We start from the raw sequence: 15,991 nt of genomic DNA, 5'->3' as shown, positions 1-15,991 counted from the left end.
TCCTTGATTTAAAAAATTGAAATTAACCAAACATAATCCAAAACTTTTGTTCAACATTTTCAATGCTTTAAAAGTACCGGTTACTATAACAAACACACAATTTCAATCCTGGATCATTTCATTTTAAAAATGCATAAGTCATCAAGTTGTAGGGAAGTTAATATAAACACCAAAATGTAGCAAAAAACATTAACAATGTCAAGACACAGGCATTCTAATTCTACAGATGATAATAGCCGCACATAAATATAGCCAAAAAAAAAGTATCAGTGTATCACCAACATATATCAAGTCATAACGATCATCATAATGACCGCACCAAAAAAAAAAAAAAATACTACTAATCATTGTCTAAAACCAACCTGCTTGTTCAACATATACTATCAACATCTACCACATACCTTCACCAGCTCAATTGTAAAGCAACATACCTTGACTTTTAACATATATCATCTGAAAGTGGGAACCATATACCAACTATTTGTCTCTAACAAACTCTCGCATACCGGTGACATTGTAGTGCGGACAGCCTTGGGAGAACTCCTTACCAACAGCCACGTCCCAAGTTCGACCTGCGCCGTCCTTGATGGTCAAATCCATCTTCCGATCCAAGCCATGCGTTTGCGCCCACTTCTTCTTCAGACGCTACAAATAAAAATACAATTTTTTACAATAAAATTCCTTAAACACTGGTATTCAAATAAATATTAGTAATATAACCACAAACTTTACACTAAAAGTATAAATAAGTAAAGAATGGAAACTTACAAAATGATTGTCAACAACAAAAGTAACCGGTACTTCGTCATCGTCACTCTGTTCAATAACAGGTTCAACAATCGGATTAGGCACATCATCATCAGACACTTCAATTAAATCATCAGTTGGTTCTTTTTTTTATCAAACAAAGTTCTGGTGGGAATGTGAGAAGGGCAGGCTTACAACTAAAAACGCTCAACTCAAACGTATTGAAATCAACCATTTCAAAAACCAACAAATGATCATCCGTTATCGACATCTCCTTCTTGATTCGACTCCAACCTGTAGTAATGTAAAGCTCATGGTCTAACACATCCATCCGAACAAACCATTTGCGATTTCCAGCCCCCCGAACAACGACAGGATATGATGGACAGGTATTCAGGAGGGAATGATGAACAAACAACCTGTTCACATACTACAAACAGTACATAACCATATATTAGTATAGATGCTATAAATGAAATACAAAACAATGTATGAATGCAAGGATAAAATAATTTTTCAACTTTATATGATCAATTACCATGGAGTCGTCTCGGTCTTTCACATGTCCAGCTTTGTAGTAGAAGTAGTTAGAAGGCGCAAGCGAAATATCTTGATAAAAGTGAAACAGGCGGAACGAAGTCAAAGCTTCTTCGTACTGGAAAACAACCCATGAATTATCTGGTAAATTCAATGACGTGACCACATCCAACCAACCATTGTAAAGAAAATAGTCGCCTGCAAGGTTGAACACTTTGACTTCAAAAATCTTCCCATTGAGTGTCCGAATGACGGCCTTCTTATCTGGATAAGCAAACTTCTTAATCCATTCGCCATAATCAGCAGGAAGTTTCTGTAAAAGGAAAAGGCAAACTCGTTAATGGCAATTATAATATTAGTGAATTTATAAATGGTTAAAATAGCTATATTAACCAGCGATTTTTTGTCGTTCTTCCACACACGGGCTGCGAATCCGTACACCATCTCTGCTTCAAACGATATACAGACTGATTAGTGAAAAAAATAAACAACAAAATTGTGAGTATCAATTTCAATATTGAGTATCAACAATCAATGTGTTCATCTAAAACAAAAAACAACCAGTCCATATGAAGAGACTTTTCAAATAACATTAAAACTGTAAAAAAAAAAAAATTCAATCGCGGTTTAATCCTCAATAATAACTAACAACAGAGGATGTGTTCATGAAAATATGGAACCAAAATCACACAATCAAACCAAAATAAAAAAAACAAACAGACAACATAAATTCAATATTTATCTAACATTCACTCACTAACTCAACATTTAACCCTAATATCGCCGATTAAAACCCTATCTATAATCATCATAAATCAATCATCCAAAAAAAAAAAAAAAAAAAACTCAAATCAGTAAACAATAATCATAAGAGCATTCTCCACAACCAAATCATAAGAGTATTATCAAAAATCAACTTCGTACTATCAACGTGGATGATAAACCCTAAATAACATCCCTGTCGGCTAAAAACCTAAATATCATTCAACTCTTTACGAAAACAGACCAATTGAACTACAAAATAATAGAATGAAACCACAAAATAACGATTACCGTCGACTTTAGATTCTTGAAATCCGTTGAATGATGAATGAAAGATCAGATTGAAGGTTGTTGCCGAGGGGATTGAGAAAGAGAGACGCAGAGGATGAAGATGCGGAGGAAGTCAATAAGTGAAACCGGATTTTTTTAGGATTTGATTGGAATGAGAGAGAGAGAGAGAGAGAGAGTATAATGAATCGTATGAGAGAAGCTATTCCAATGCTTGATGTAGAGCTATGCCACATGTACTGCCACATGTGCAGCTTATTTGGCTTAAACCAATGGGTGACATGTGTCCCCCAATGGTTTTGTTTATTATATATAGAGAATAGATATAGATATAGATGAGTACATGTAAACTTTGATTAATCTATATACTACATTATTAAGGAAAACTGGGTTTTTTACCCTTTTGATAATTTTACCATATGTCCAAATTGTTCAAGCCATTTGAGAGGGACTAAAACAACAAATTATACAAACTTTAAAGACGCTTTTAAGGGTAAAATTGGGAAATCATCCTCCTCCTCCTGGGTTTATGATTCCACAATAAATTGTCTAAGAAACCGTACGAGTGTAATACGGACCGCTAGGGTTTGGAAGTAGTGAAGATGGTAATGGTAATTGAATGATTTTGCTTTTCTCACACAACCTCCTCTTCACTTATACAGATTCATCACTATAACTCAAACATCAATTATAGTTATTAATCTCTTGCCCTTCAACTGTACCTTCTCCATGCCAATTTAATGCTACAGGCGACTGAAGGCGATATCGATTCGTTTCCCCACATGCAATTCAATCGACCCATCTTCTATTGTTCGCTTCCTAGAAAACCCAAAACTCAATCGCTGCACAAATTACCGGAGATACACCGTCTCCGATTGAAAGATGATAAGGTGAATTAGCATCTTGGTTTCTTGAGTTCTTTTAGCAGGTTTATCTCTCTCACAGAATACTTGATTTCTCTTTTCTCACTTTCTTAAGGCATGTTTTTGTTATGATTTTATAAAACTCTTTGTTGAGACTCCCCTTTTCTAGAAGAGTGTTAATAGAATAAGGTTATGGGTTAAAGTTACAATAAGGTTTATAAGAATAGTACTAAGATTGACACAGCCCAAGGTGTGTATGCGTATTGTATAATGCCAAAGGGAAAATTAAATTATTATTATTATTGTAGATATGTAGTATCAGTTGGAATTGGTGAGAGTCTTGATTTCATAAGGGTTTGCATTTATTTTCTACCAGTTTTTATAGGACGGTAACATTGACATGATTACTATGTTAAAGCTTTAAGGTATGTAGTTTAGAGCATTCACATCCTAATCATCAAATTATGTGAGGAGGGGTTTTTATATTATAAAGGGTATAAAAAGTGGTTGTGAGTAGAGGAGAGAGAAAATGTTACTGTTCATCTGTATATTTGGGGGGACACTGTTCACCCGTTATAATTTTTTAATATATTTTGAAAGTGGTTGTGAGTGGAAGTGAGAGAAAAAAGGTAATGATAATATTATTTAATTGAAAGGAGAGAGAAAAAGTATTTGTTTTTAATGGAAATATATTGATATAGGAGTTGTTTTTTAGTAGAATGTATGTATAATTTGATTAGCTTACTGTATCAAGCATGTTTTTGGTGATTTGATTCTGAGTGATATTGTGACCTCATATGTATTTGTCTTTCTAATGTTGCATAATGACATAAGAACACCAAAATTGAATTCAAATTTGTTAATGCATCTTCACTTAAGAAAGAGAATGGAGCCATATAAACGCAATTTTCACTGAAAATAAGGGAAATTGGACCAGTTAGTTGCTTATAATTTTTGTTTTATGATTGATAAATTTAAGGTGGGAAAGTAGAATTTATGCTGAGGCTAGACGGTATGGGGAGCGTCCCCCACCCGTCTAGCACCGGCGACGAACCAAACACCGTGCTGGGCACCCCCGTCGTCGTCCTCAGCAGCGAGATCTGGACGATTGAGACGATCCATGTGAGGACAAAATTCTCTCATTTCTCAATGCAATAAATTACATATGCACAATTAGGTGTTTGTTTTGTGTTTGTGTGTACGAAGGTGTGAAGAAGAAGGTGTAAACTGAGATGCGAAGAAGAAGAAGGTCCATGTGAGTACAAAATTCTCCCATTTCTCAAACCTGTAAACTGCGATGTGAAAAAGAAGAAGGTGTAAACTGATGAAAGTGGTACCTCTAGGGTTTTATGTATGTGTGAAAAAAGTTGGGCCTATTTGTTTAACTTTGTGTTAAGTTTATGACCCACCCAAAAGCCCATTACTAACTTGCCTTTCATAATTTCTTTTGTTATGTATTGTTTTTTTTTAAGTTTATATAATGTTTTTTAATATTAACTACAAGCGGACTTGGTGGAGTACGTTTGGAACAACGCTCAAAACGAACCCGGCCACGACATGGAAGACGAAGACTAGTAGCTTATTTTAATATATTAGGATATTTTTAAGTTTATTTTTTTTAAACTTTATTTTTTTTAAGTTTATGTTTTTTTTAAATTTATTTCTTTAAGTTTAATTTTTTTTAAGTTTATGTAATGTTTTTTAATATTAATGAAAATATTTTGTTACTTTATTTGGTAAATGCTAAATAAAAGTTGAAGATTAAAAAAATTAAAAAACATAAAAGTGGTGGAGGACTATGACTAGAACCATCCTCCCATGCCCTCTAGTTTTGGAGGATGATCCATCCTTGGGAGGACTATGACGTGTCGCCTACGTGGCGGATCATCCTCCAAGGATGGACCATCACCATACCTTGTAGACTGATATCTACCAAAGAATTTTTGTTTATTAATTAGTTCTTGAATTTTGATGTTTAGTTGTAGAGATTCAGTTGATGAAAGAACCATTTCCAAGCTATTGCTTGGAGAAAGTACGACGAGGAAATGAAGCCTGCATTACTCTTGCTATCTTCAATGCAATTACACATCTTTTTGGTTTGTCTCATTTTCCATCTGCTCCCAACAGTTCTATTTAACCACATACTAACAATGTAAAGTAGGGTAGGGACTAATTTCATATACTAATCAGTTTGCTTATTAGTAATTTTATATTCTTGCTTTGTGCTACTATTTACAGGTGAGTAAAGAATAGATCGCTGCTGCACCATTTTCTGAGGTTAGCTCATGAATATTAAGTCTATATATATTTACTTTTTGGACTAATACTTCATGTGTTCCTGTTTCATACTTCTTAAATTCATCAATTTCTAATATTTTAAATATAATATTTTGTTGTGGTACCCTTCCCAGTTACTAAGACCTTCCGTAGTCGTGTGTTTTTCGGCGCCATACCCACCCAAAATGTTAGATATGAAGGCTTTGCAGGAATGCAGGAACAGAATAGAGCATCTGCATATGCTCTATTGTTTGATGCGTTAGTGTTTCATAGATGCTCTAATAGATGCTCTAGATGATAGATGCTCTAATCTATTGCATCTAGTGTTCACAGATGCTCTAATTGTGACAGATGCTCTAATAGATGATAATAGATGATAGATGCTCTAATCTATTGCTACTATTGCTAGATGCGCTAATATGGAATATGGAACAGATACGTATATGCGCTAGTTTTTTGTTAAGTCTGATATCCGGTTTCCTATTTTACGGTTTCTTGGTCAACAAGTTGTAAACCCTAATTTGGGTATTATAAATAGTTGATAGGATCTTTCTAATTGGCATCACCTCAGTAATAAAATCCTAACCCTAGTTGCAACCCGTGGACGTAGGTCACCCTTGACCGAACCACGTAAATTCTCGTGTTCTTTATTTTCTGCTAGTGTTTGTGTGTTTGTTCCGCTTCCGCTCGAGCCTACTCTGATCCGATACCCCTAACAAGTGGTATCAGAGCCAAAGGTTCAGTTAAATACACGGTTCACACGGTTATCGCAGGAGAGGGAGAGAGAGCTGGACGAGAGATCTTGATCTGCTGTTGCTGCCGTCGCCGCTGACATGTTTACGGCCTGTACCTATTCACTGGTTACGGCTCGTAAGTTCTAGGGTTTGCGCCGTAGGGTTTGCTGTTGCAGATCTCGTGGTTTTAGGGTGTTTGGCGATTAGGGTTTCGGTTGCTTGGTTCCTTCTGTTTTTTTTCTGGTTTTCTCGTTTGCTATGGCTGAAGACGGGAAGTTCCGAATCGAGAAGTTCAACAGTACTGATTTTGCATGGTGGAGAATGCAAATAGAGGCGTTGCTTGGTGAATGTGATTTGGATATGGTACTGGAAGAAAAACCTGCTGGAATGGATAAAGCTGCCGAGGCAATTTGGAACTCAAAGGACAAAAAGGCAAGAGGTAAAATTACATTGGCTTTGACGAGGAGCGTTGCATTTAATATCATGAAAGAAACAACTGCTTGTGATATGTTAACAGCTCTGTCAAATATGTATGAGAAGCCGTCTGCGGGTAATAGGGTGTTCTTGATGAGGGAACTGTTTAATATGAGGATGAACGAGGGCAGTTCAGTTGCTGATCACGTTAACGAAGTCAATTCAATTTTGTCCAGGTTAGCAACTGTGGGCATAAAGTTGGATGATGACACTCAGGCTGTGGTCTTGTTATCTTCCTTACCTGATAGCTGGTCAGGATTTGTGACAACGGTCACTGAAACTGCTGGAACTGGAAATTTGAAGTTTGATCGGGTCCGGGATAGTGTTTTGGGTGAAGACGTTCGCCGGAGGAACACTAGTGGAGGATCTACTTCTGGTATGCTCAGTGTTAGCAGGGGAAGAGGTAAAAACAGAAGCAATGGGAGTCGTGGGAAAAGCTTGTCTAAAGCTGGGAAGAATGTGAGGTGCTGGAACTGTGGTGAAAAGGGGCATGTTAAAAACGAGTGCCCTGATCCTAAGAAAGAGGATGGTAAGCAGCATGTAAACAGTGTTGTGTCAGATGAATCTGACGGTGACGTACTGGTTTGCTGTGAAGAGTCTATAGATTCTTGGGCTATGGATTCTGGTTATTCGTTTCACGCCATGCACAACGGGGAGACGATGGTGAATCTGAAAAAAGGAGACTTTGGAAAGGTACGATTAGCTAACGGTCATGTTCTTAATGTTACGGGTATGGGAGATGTCAATCTGAAGACTCCACTGGGCACTACATGGAACTTAAAGAACGTCAGGGTAATTCCAGGTTTAACGAAGAAACTTATTTCTGTTAGTCAACTGGATAAACAGGGACTAGATGTTAAGTTTGGTGGTGGGAAGTGGAAGGTGATTGATGGAAATCTTGTTGCCTGTGGGAGGAGACGAGGATCGTTGTATCTAGTTGAGATACCTGTTGAGGGAGTAGCCGTCCTTGTACAACATAAAGTCTGGTGCACTGAATCTAGTAAGCGGAAGAGGGTTCAATTTGCGAACTTGAATCCTGGTGCTTTGGGGATGTCAGTTGAATGTAGTCGGTGGTCTAAGTTTAAGCCAGTCAGGGGAATTGGTGATAGTGGGAGCACGGGTCGTGTTCCAGGTACAATCACGAAGAACCATTGGGTTTTGAAGACGAAAGTTCCGACTGAAGAAAAATGCTCTCTTGGAAATGGTTTGCAAAATATGGAGAGTGGTATTGATTCTCGGTGTATCTCTGGAGCTGGTGGATCGTGCAAGCCGGTTGAGATAGAGGATGGGCCAGTGACGATTTCAGTCATGGCTGGGTTGGAGCTTGTGGGAGCTTCAACTGGTCTCTCAGGTACTTGATGAGAGGTGTGGTTGCAACTAGGTGGTTTGGATGTGACTGAAGTCTTAGCTTGTTCTTGGGAACTGGAGGCTTGAAAGACTTGAACCGGTGATAGGTTTACTTGGATAGACTTTGTGGTTTATGCAAAGCCTCCAAGTGGGAGATTGTTAGATATGAAGGCTTTACAGGAATGCAGGAACATAATAGAGCATCTGCATATGCTCTATTGTTTGATGCGCTAGTGTTTCATAGATGCTCTAATAGATGCTCTAGATGATAGATGCTCTAATCTATTGCATCTAGTGTTCACAGATGCTCTAATTGTGACAGATGCTCTAATAGATGATAATAGATGATAGATGCTCTAATCTATTGCTACTATTGCTAGATGCGCTAATATGGAATATGGAACAGATGCATATATGCGCTAGTTTTTTGTTAAGTCTGATATCCGGTTTCCTATTTTACGGTTTCTTGGTCAACAAGTTGTAAACCCTAATTTGGGTATTATAAATAGTTGATAGGATCTTTCTAATTGGCATCACCTCAGTAATAAAATCCTAACCCTAGTTGCAACCCGTGGACGTAGGTCACCCTTGACCGAACCACGTAAATTCTCGTGTTCTTTATTTTCTGCTAGTGTTTGTGTGTTTGTTCCGCTTCCGCTCGAGCCTACTCTGATCCGATACCCCTAACAAGTGGTATCAGAGCCAAAGGTTCAGTTAAATACACGGTTCACACGGTTATCACAGGAGAGGGAGAGAGAGCTGGACGAGAGATCTTGATCTGCTGTTGCTGCCGTCGCCGCTGACATGGTTACGGCTCGTAAGGTCTAGGGTTTGCGCCGTAGGGTTTGCTGTTGCAGATCTCGTGGTTTTAGGGTGTTTGGCGATTAGGGTTTCGGTTGCTTGGTTCCTTCTGTTTTTTTCTGGTTTTCTCGTTTGCTATGGCTGAAGACGGGAAGTTCCGAATCGAGAAGTTCAACAGTACTGATTTTGCATGGTGGAGAATGCAAATAGAGGCGTTGCTTGGTGAATGCGATTTGGATGTAGTACTGGAAGAAAAACCTGCTGGAATGGATAAAGCTGCCGAGGCAATTTGGAACTCAAAGGATAAAAAGGCAAGAGGTAAAATTACATTGGCTTTGACGAGGAGCGTTGCATTTAATATCATGAAAGAAACAACTGCTTGTGATATGTTAACAGCTCTGTCAAATATGTATGAGAAGCCGTCTGCCGGTAATAGGGTGTTCTTGATGAGGGAACTGTTTAATATGAGAATGAACGAGGGCAGTTCAGTTGCTGATCACGTTAACGAAGTCAATTCAATTTTGTCCAGGTTAGCAACTGTGGGCATGAAGTTGGATGATGACACTCAGGCTGTGGTCTTGTTATCTTCCTTACCTGATAGCTGGTCAGGATTTGTGACAACGGTCACTGAAACTGCTGGAACTGGAAATTTGAAGTTTGATCGGGTCCGGGATAGTGTTTTGGGTGAAGACGTTCGCCGGAGGAACACTAGTGGAGGATCTACTTCTAGTATGCTCAGTGTTAGCAGGGGAAGAGGTAAAAACAGAAGCAGTGGGAGTCGTGGGAAAGCTTGTCTAAAGCTGGGAAGAATGTGAGGTGCTGGAACTGTGGTGAAAAGGGGCATGTTAAAAACGAGTGCCCTGATCCTAAGAAAGAGGATGGTAAGCAGCATGTAAACAGTGTTGTGTCAGATGAATCTGACGGTGACGTAGTGGTTTGCTGTGAAGAGTCTATAGATTCTTGGGCTATGGATTCTGGTTCTTCGTTTCACGCCATGCACAACGGGGAGACGATGGTGAATCTGAAAAAAGGAGACTTTTGGAAATGTACGATTAGCTAACGGTCATGTTCTTAATGTTACGGGTATGGGAGATGTCAATCTGAAGACTCCACTGGGCACTACATGGAACATAAAGAACGTCAGGGTAATTCCAGGTTTAACGAAGAAACTTATTTCTGTTAGTCAACTGGATAAACAGGGACTAGATGTTAAGTTTGGTGGTGGGAAGTGGAAGGTGATTGATGGAAATCTTGTTGTTGCCTGTGGGAGGAGACGAGAATCGTTGTATCTAGTTGAGATACCTGTTGAGGGAGTAGCCGTCCCTGTACAACATAAAGTCTGGTTCACTGAATCTAGTAAGCGGAAGAGGGTTCAATTTGCGAACTTGAATCCTGGTGCTTTGGGGATGTCAGTTGAATGTAGTCGGTGGTCTAAGTTTAAGCCAGTCAGGGGAATTGGTGATAGTGGGAGCACGGGTCGTGTTCCAGGTACAATCACGAAGAACCATTGGGTTTTGAAGACGAAAGTTCCGACTGAAGAAAAATGCTCTTCTGGAAATGGTTTGCAAAATATGGAGAGTGGTATTGATTCTCGGTGTATCTCTAGAGCTGGTGGATCGTGCAAGCCGGTTGAGACAGAGGATGGGCCAGTGACGATTTCAGTCATGGCTGGGTTGGAGCTTGTGTGAGCTTCAACTGGTCTCTCAGGTACTTGATGAGAGGTGTGGTTGCAACTAGGTGGTTTGGATGTGACTGAAGTCTTAGCTTGTTCTTGGGAACTGGAGGCTTGAAAGACTTGAACCGGTGATAGGTTTACTTGGATAGACTTTGTGGTTTATGCAAAGCCTCCAAGTGGGAGATTGTTAGATATGAAGGCTTTGCAGGAATGCAGGAACAGAATAGAGCATCTGCATATGCTCTATTGTTTGATGCGCTAGTGTTTCATAGATGCTCTAGATGATAGATGCTCTAATCTATTGCATCTAGTGTTCACAGATGCTCTAATTGTGACAAATGCTCTAATAGATGATAATAGAAGATAGATGCTCTAATCTATTGCTACTATTGCTAGATGCGCTAATATGGAATATGGAACAGATACGTATATGCGCTAGTTTTTTGTTAAGTCTGATATCCGGTTTCCTATTTTACGGTTTCTTGGTCAACAAGTTGTAAACCCTAATTTGGGTATTATAAATAGTTGATAGGATCTTTGTAATTGGCATCACCTCAGTAATAAAATCCTAACCCTAGTTGCAACCCGTGGACGTAGGTCACCCTTGACCGAACCATGTAAATTCTCGTGTTCTTTATTTTCTGCTAGTGTTTGTGTGTTTGTTCCGCTTCCGCTCGAGCCTACTCTGATCCGATACCCCTAACACCAAAACGCCCCATAGCGCCCGGGAACACCGCCCCCGGGGCGCTATAGCTTGAGAATTTGGAAGCCTGCTATTGTGACAACGGCACTACACATTTGTTTTCCCTCACTCACACATATATATATACACATTCATATATACATAGTATAACCCCACATCTTTATAACCCCCACTATTCACTCAAGTTATATAACTCCACTTTCTTATGTGTTTCACCACTTGTCACTTTCTTAAAAAATAATATGTTCTCTCATATTTGTTTTTTCATGATTCATTCAGGAAAAACGAACCTGACGCGTCAGATTGATCTGAAAAAGGGTGCTGAGAAAATGAATGCCGTTTTAGGTTTTTTTTTTTTTTTTTTTTTTTTTTTTTTTTTTGAATGTTTTACAATTTTTTTTAGGTACTTGATTTCGAATTTACTCTTTCGTATGACAACGTAGATAAGATTCATCATGAAAATGTTCGGTATGTTTTTAAATTATTCATGATGTTATTTAGTTGTTATTTAGTTTTCGAAAACATGTCAACCAATAACAAGATGAGTAGTTAAACGAATATTTTGTTTCCTACAAGCTATAGTCATGTCTATTTATTTAAATTTAGATTCATATCCGTATAGTTATAATTTGTTTACACTATATATATTGATATGATGACATGAAGAGATTATGAACGGTTCATCTTTTTAAAACCATTTTGTTTATAGTTTATAACTTTAAGACCAATTTGGTTATAGTTTATAACTTATGCCATCAACCCAATATTTGGACTTTAGGGCTTACGGAGCATGAACAAAAGTGATTTAGAAGTTTATAAGCATTTTTATTTCGAGTGTCGATCCGTTTCAGTTTTACCTACTTTTTAAGCTTTACCTCCTTTTTTAGCTCATTGGAGATACAACATTATCTAAATTGACCCGCTTTAGCGTTTTAGCATTTTAGGTATGTGATCATCCTTTTAGGTATGCGATCTATTGAACTTATCAATACTAATTAGGCTTACATGTTTTGTTGTATAAAAACAGGAATCATTGGGTTATGTGAACATCAGTATGGGGGATGTTTGTGCACAACAGAAAAATCAATGAGACATACTGTCTTATTGATTCAAGGAATGGGAAGAACCAGATTGAGTTGCATTGGAGGACTGTATCTTGATGTACATGTTATGTCTTAATTTGTAAGCCTCGACCGCATCGCAGCGGGAGCTTACATGTCATACCGAGTGCTCATTGTATAATAATTAGTGGTACTCCACTGCAAAATAATCTTAAGTTATGAATCTTGATAATTATGTTATTTGTTATGCATAGCAACATGTTTATGTCAATTGATTTATATTACACAACAGTTTGTATAAAGACTTCGTTAATAATCTTTTTCTAATCTAATCTAGGAACTGAGGGGTTTGTCTAAGGGCATGTTTGGCTAAGCTTATTAGAGGTAAAAAAGGACTTTTGGGAAAAGGACTTTTGGAAAAAGGACTTTTTGAAAAGGAGTTTTAAAAAAAAGTGTTTGGATTAGCTTATTGATGTAAAATGACTAAAATGGGCATTCTTTTAGATATAAGGGGGTAAAGAAGGGTTATATTGGTAATTTCATTTTTGAAAAGTCACTTTTGGATCCAAAAGTCAGGAATTCTTGGCTTTTCAAAACCTTCAATTTCCTTCTTTGCTTTAAGCTATTTCAAAAAGGACTTATCCATTATCCAAACATAAAAATAGCTTATTGACTTATCAATAAGCTAATAAGCTAATAAGTCATTTTGAGAAGCCCATCCAAACATGCCCAAACTTCTGTTGTCCAAGGGCTTTTGGGTGATAAGAAATGGTAAGATGTAATAGAGTTTATTTTTTTTTTTTTTTTTTTATTTTTTTTTATAAGAGTGTTTCTTACATGTAACTACCAATAATGGTTTTTATAGCTCCTTAGACAATTACTTTTAGCTACTTAACGTACCTGGCGTAACGTGCGGGCATTGCTACTATTATATAAAATATATAACAAAAACAAGCATAAATCCACTTAAAAGTGTAGGAATATTTATATAAATATATATATTAGACCACATCAAATATCCCCACATTTAACCTTTTTCGTCGCTGAAAAAGAATTAGACTATGGAATCATAGTCAGATTAAATATTCGGTCTCAAACATAAGTTATTTAATTACAAATCAATTATGAATGCATTGATGTCTTCAATTTCAAATTCCATCCATGAATTCACCTTCAATTTGATGTTTTACGTTAAAAACCCATAAATCATGAGCGTAGGTGATTCAATCAACTGTTAGATCGATTGAATTGGTACCGTAGCTCTGATACCACTTGTTAGGATCGGTTTGATCTATAATGTGCAGAATCCATGATAGAAAAGTAGAAACACAAGAATTCTTCAATTTTCTCTATTTTCATTAACTTTTAACAGTATTGCATTACACGGTTGAATTTTGACAGAGCTTCGCTTCAGAGTGAATAACTTGTACTAAGTCTTGTACCCCAAACACCTATTTATAGACACTGATTAGGTGATTTAGGGCGGACCACTCATTTGTAAGGATGAGGCTCTCATCCGTGTAGATCAACTCATCTGTACGAATGAGAAACTTTACAATACAAAACACAAACTACCAACCTATTACAAGTCACATTATTCTATAAATCATGACATGACACCAATACGTAGGCAATAGACATTTGCACCAACAACATGATTGTAAATATATAGAATCGTGTTTCAAGCAGGAAAGCAATGTGGCTCAGATGGTTACGTGGACGTTTGTTGGGTGGGGGTACCGGGGTTCGAAACCCGCCTCACACCCTTTCCCCTTCTTTTCTTTATTTAATCTATACTATCTATAAAAGGAGATTAGCCGCTGACCTCGATTTGCATACGTGTCAACTAATTAGATATGCCACGTAGGTTTTGCTGATGTCATAAATAACAACTTTATATCCTTTTTCTAATATCAAAAAATATATATTAATATCTAATAAAGGGGAGTTGAAAAAAAACCCGGGTGTTTTAAATTTCAAATTCAAACAACCTAATATAATATCTCTCTCAATAAATGTCCTCAAAATCTAAAAAGCATCTCTCTCTCTCTCAGAATCCATAATTCAAAAATTCAAAACATCAACTCTCTCTCACTCACACCTTCTCTGTGGTTCCTGAAAAGGTTCCTGCAACCTGGGTTCATGAAATCCGAACATTTCCGATTTACCAGAAAACAACAACCTCCGATCATCTCCGAAACAGATTATGAAGGTTTAATGCTGTGTTCTCATGCCTTCTTGGCTCTTGCGACAACTATGTTTAATGGTTTCTTATTTGATTTGGATCTGTATCAAGGTTGAATGTTGTGTTCTCATGCCTTCTTGGCTCTTGCGATGTTTAAGTATTGATTATACCCTCAATCATTTAGGGTTTTTTGTTTCCATGTTTGATTTGGGGTTTTTTCGTAAGTTGGGTTTCTGTTTATGTATTGATTACACCCTGAATCATTTAGGGTTGACTGTGATGGTGAATAAAAATGAATGCAAAGTGCATTTTTCTTGTCCTTTCAAGATGAGGCTATGATGATTTTGTAGATCCGAGTAAAAACTGAATGAAGATAGCATCATGACATGGCAAGGTTGTAGGATGACAGTTGTTCATGCAACCTCTCTTGCAGCCATGGTGTTGTCATCTTTATGCACAATCTGAGCCTGGTATTCTGACAATGCGAAAGATTAAGAATAATCTGTTGAAAGTGGAAGAAAATTGTTCCTAGATAAGATAATCCGATCCATTGTAGCTTTTAAACTGTGTTTGATGAAGCTACCTTCCAGTGTAGATTATCTACAATTTTGTAAATCTTATAATTTTTGGAAATGTCATTTGTAAAGCTTATAAATTTTTGGCATCTTGATACATCTGAAAAGAGTGAGTCGGCTCGGTTGAAAATGTGCCGGCCAACTCAGCTTGCTTTATGGCTGGACAATTTCAGAAGCTGCGACTAAACCGGCTGCAATGGAATCTCATCTCTTTGATTCTGTTGCTTTATTTGTAGCAGGAAATGGAGTCGCAGGTATGTGAGCTACCTATAGTTGATTATGCTCATGATGGTTTCCTTATAACTGATTTAGAATTTTTTTTTATATATAATCAGGTCTACCACAAACGTGACATGATATGAATATTTAAATGTGAAATACCATTCCTAAAGTTTTAATTTACAGATTGTTGAGCTTCATGGTGACCTGGCGGGCTATGAAGATGCTACAATAGCAACCAGAATTGGAACAATAGATGGCGGTCGAAACAACTCTTTTTCTGTAATAGTGAGTTACATATTTAAGGTATACAAAGAGGAATATGATAAACTACTATGTGTGTTAGAAACAACTCTTTTTCTATAATAACAAATTTTGGATTACTCTTCACTTTTATTGCGGAGACAATCTGCAATTCTAATAATGGTCTTGGTGTAATTTGAAAGCTTGGATCCATGGTCTGGTTATCTCTAATTTTCATCTTGGCATAAGGGATCAAGGGGTAGGCTCAATTGGATACCCCTACCCGATTTGGTTGGAAATTTTGGTTTAATAAGTTCGCCGACTAAAATTTCATAGCAAACTTTTAAAAAGTCAATGGCAGTCAAATGGACTATTGTGTAAAATTTGAATTCGGATAGCTCTCAAATGTATTGGATCTTCTTAGAAAGATCATGATGTTTCGGCAAAGGTTATAAAACAAAATAAAGGATGTGTCAGTAACATGATTAATCATTTCCTTT

General features: G+C 37.3%; 1 protein-coding gene and 1 long non-coding RNA gene across 3 annotated transcripts; one reads left to right on the top strand and one right to left on the bottom strand.

Moving 5' to 3' along the window:
* Positions 1-326: 326 nt before the first annotated feature.
* On the bottom strand, positions 327-2,651 carry LOC110869622. 2 transcript variants are annotated; one of them, XM_022118870.2, is made up of 6 exons: positions 2,338-2,651; positions 1,678-1,730; positions 1,286-1,597; positions 943-1,177; positions 769-816; positions 327-645 (listed from the first exon to the last, which is right to left on the bottom strand). In XM_022118870.2, coding segments are annotated over exons 2-5 (600 nt in total). In that variant the 5' UTR covers positions 1,729-1,730; positions 2,338-2,651; the 3' UTR covers positions 327-645; positions 769-814. The 2 variants fall into 2 exon arrangements, 1 of the variants encoding a protein (XP_021974562.1); XR_004866988.1 differs by having other exon boundaries at positions 769-1,177.
* Positions 2,652-2,852: 201 nt separating this feature from the next.
* LOC110869636 lies at positions 2,853-5,475 on the top strand. The gene is made up of 4 exons (XR_002553064.2): positions 2,853-3,262; positions 4,177-4,452; positions 5,177-5,293; positions 5,436-5,475. It is a non-coding gene; the product is annotated as an uncharacterized LOC110869636 (long non-coding RNA).
* The last annotated feature ends 10,516 nt before the right edge of the window (positions 5,476-15,991 follow it).

This window comes from Helianthus annuus, chromosome 1 (genome assembly GCF_002127325.2).
Source record: "Helianthus annuus cultivar XRQ/B chromosome 1, HanXRQr2.0-SUNRISE, whole genome shotgun sequence".
Lineage (NCBI taxonomy): Eukaryota > Viridiplantae > Streptophyta > Magnoliopsida > Asterales > Asteraceae > Helianthus > Helianthus annuus.
This window is presented reverse-complemented; position numbering and strand designations above follow the sequence as displayed.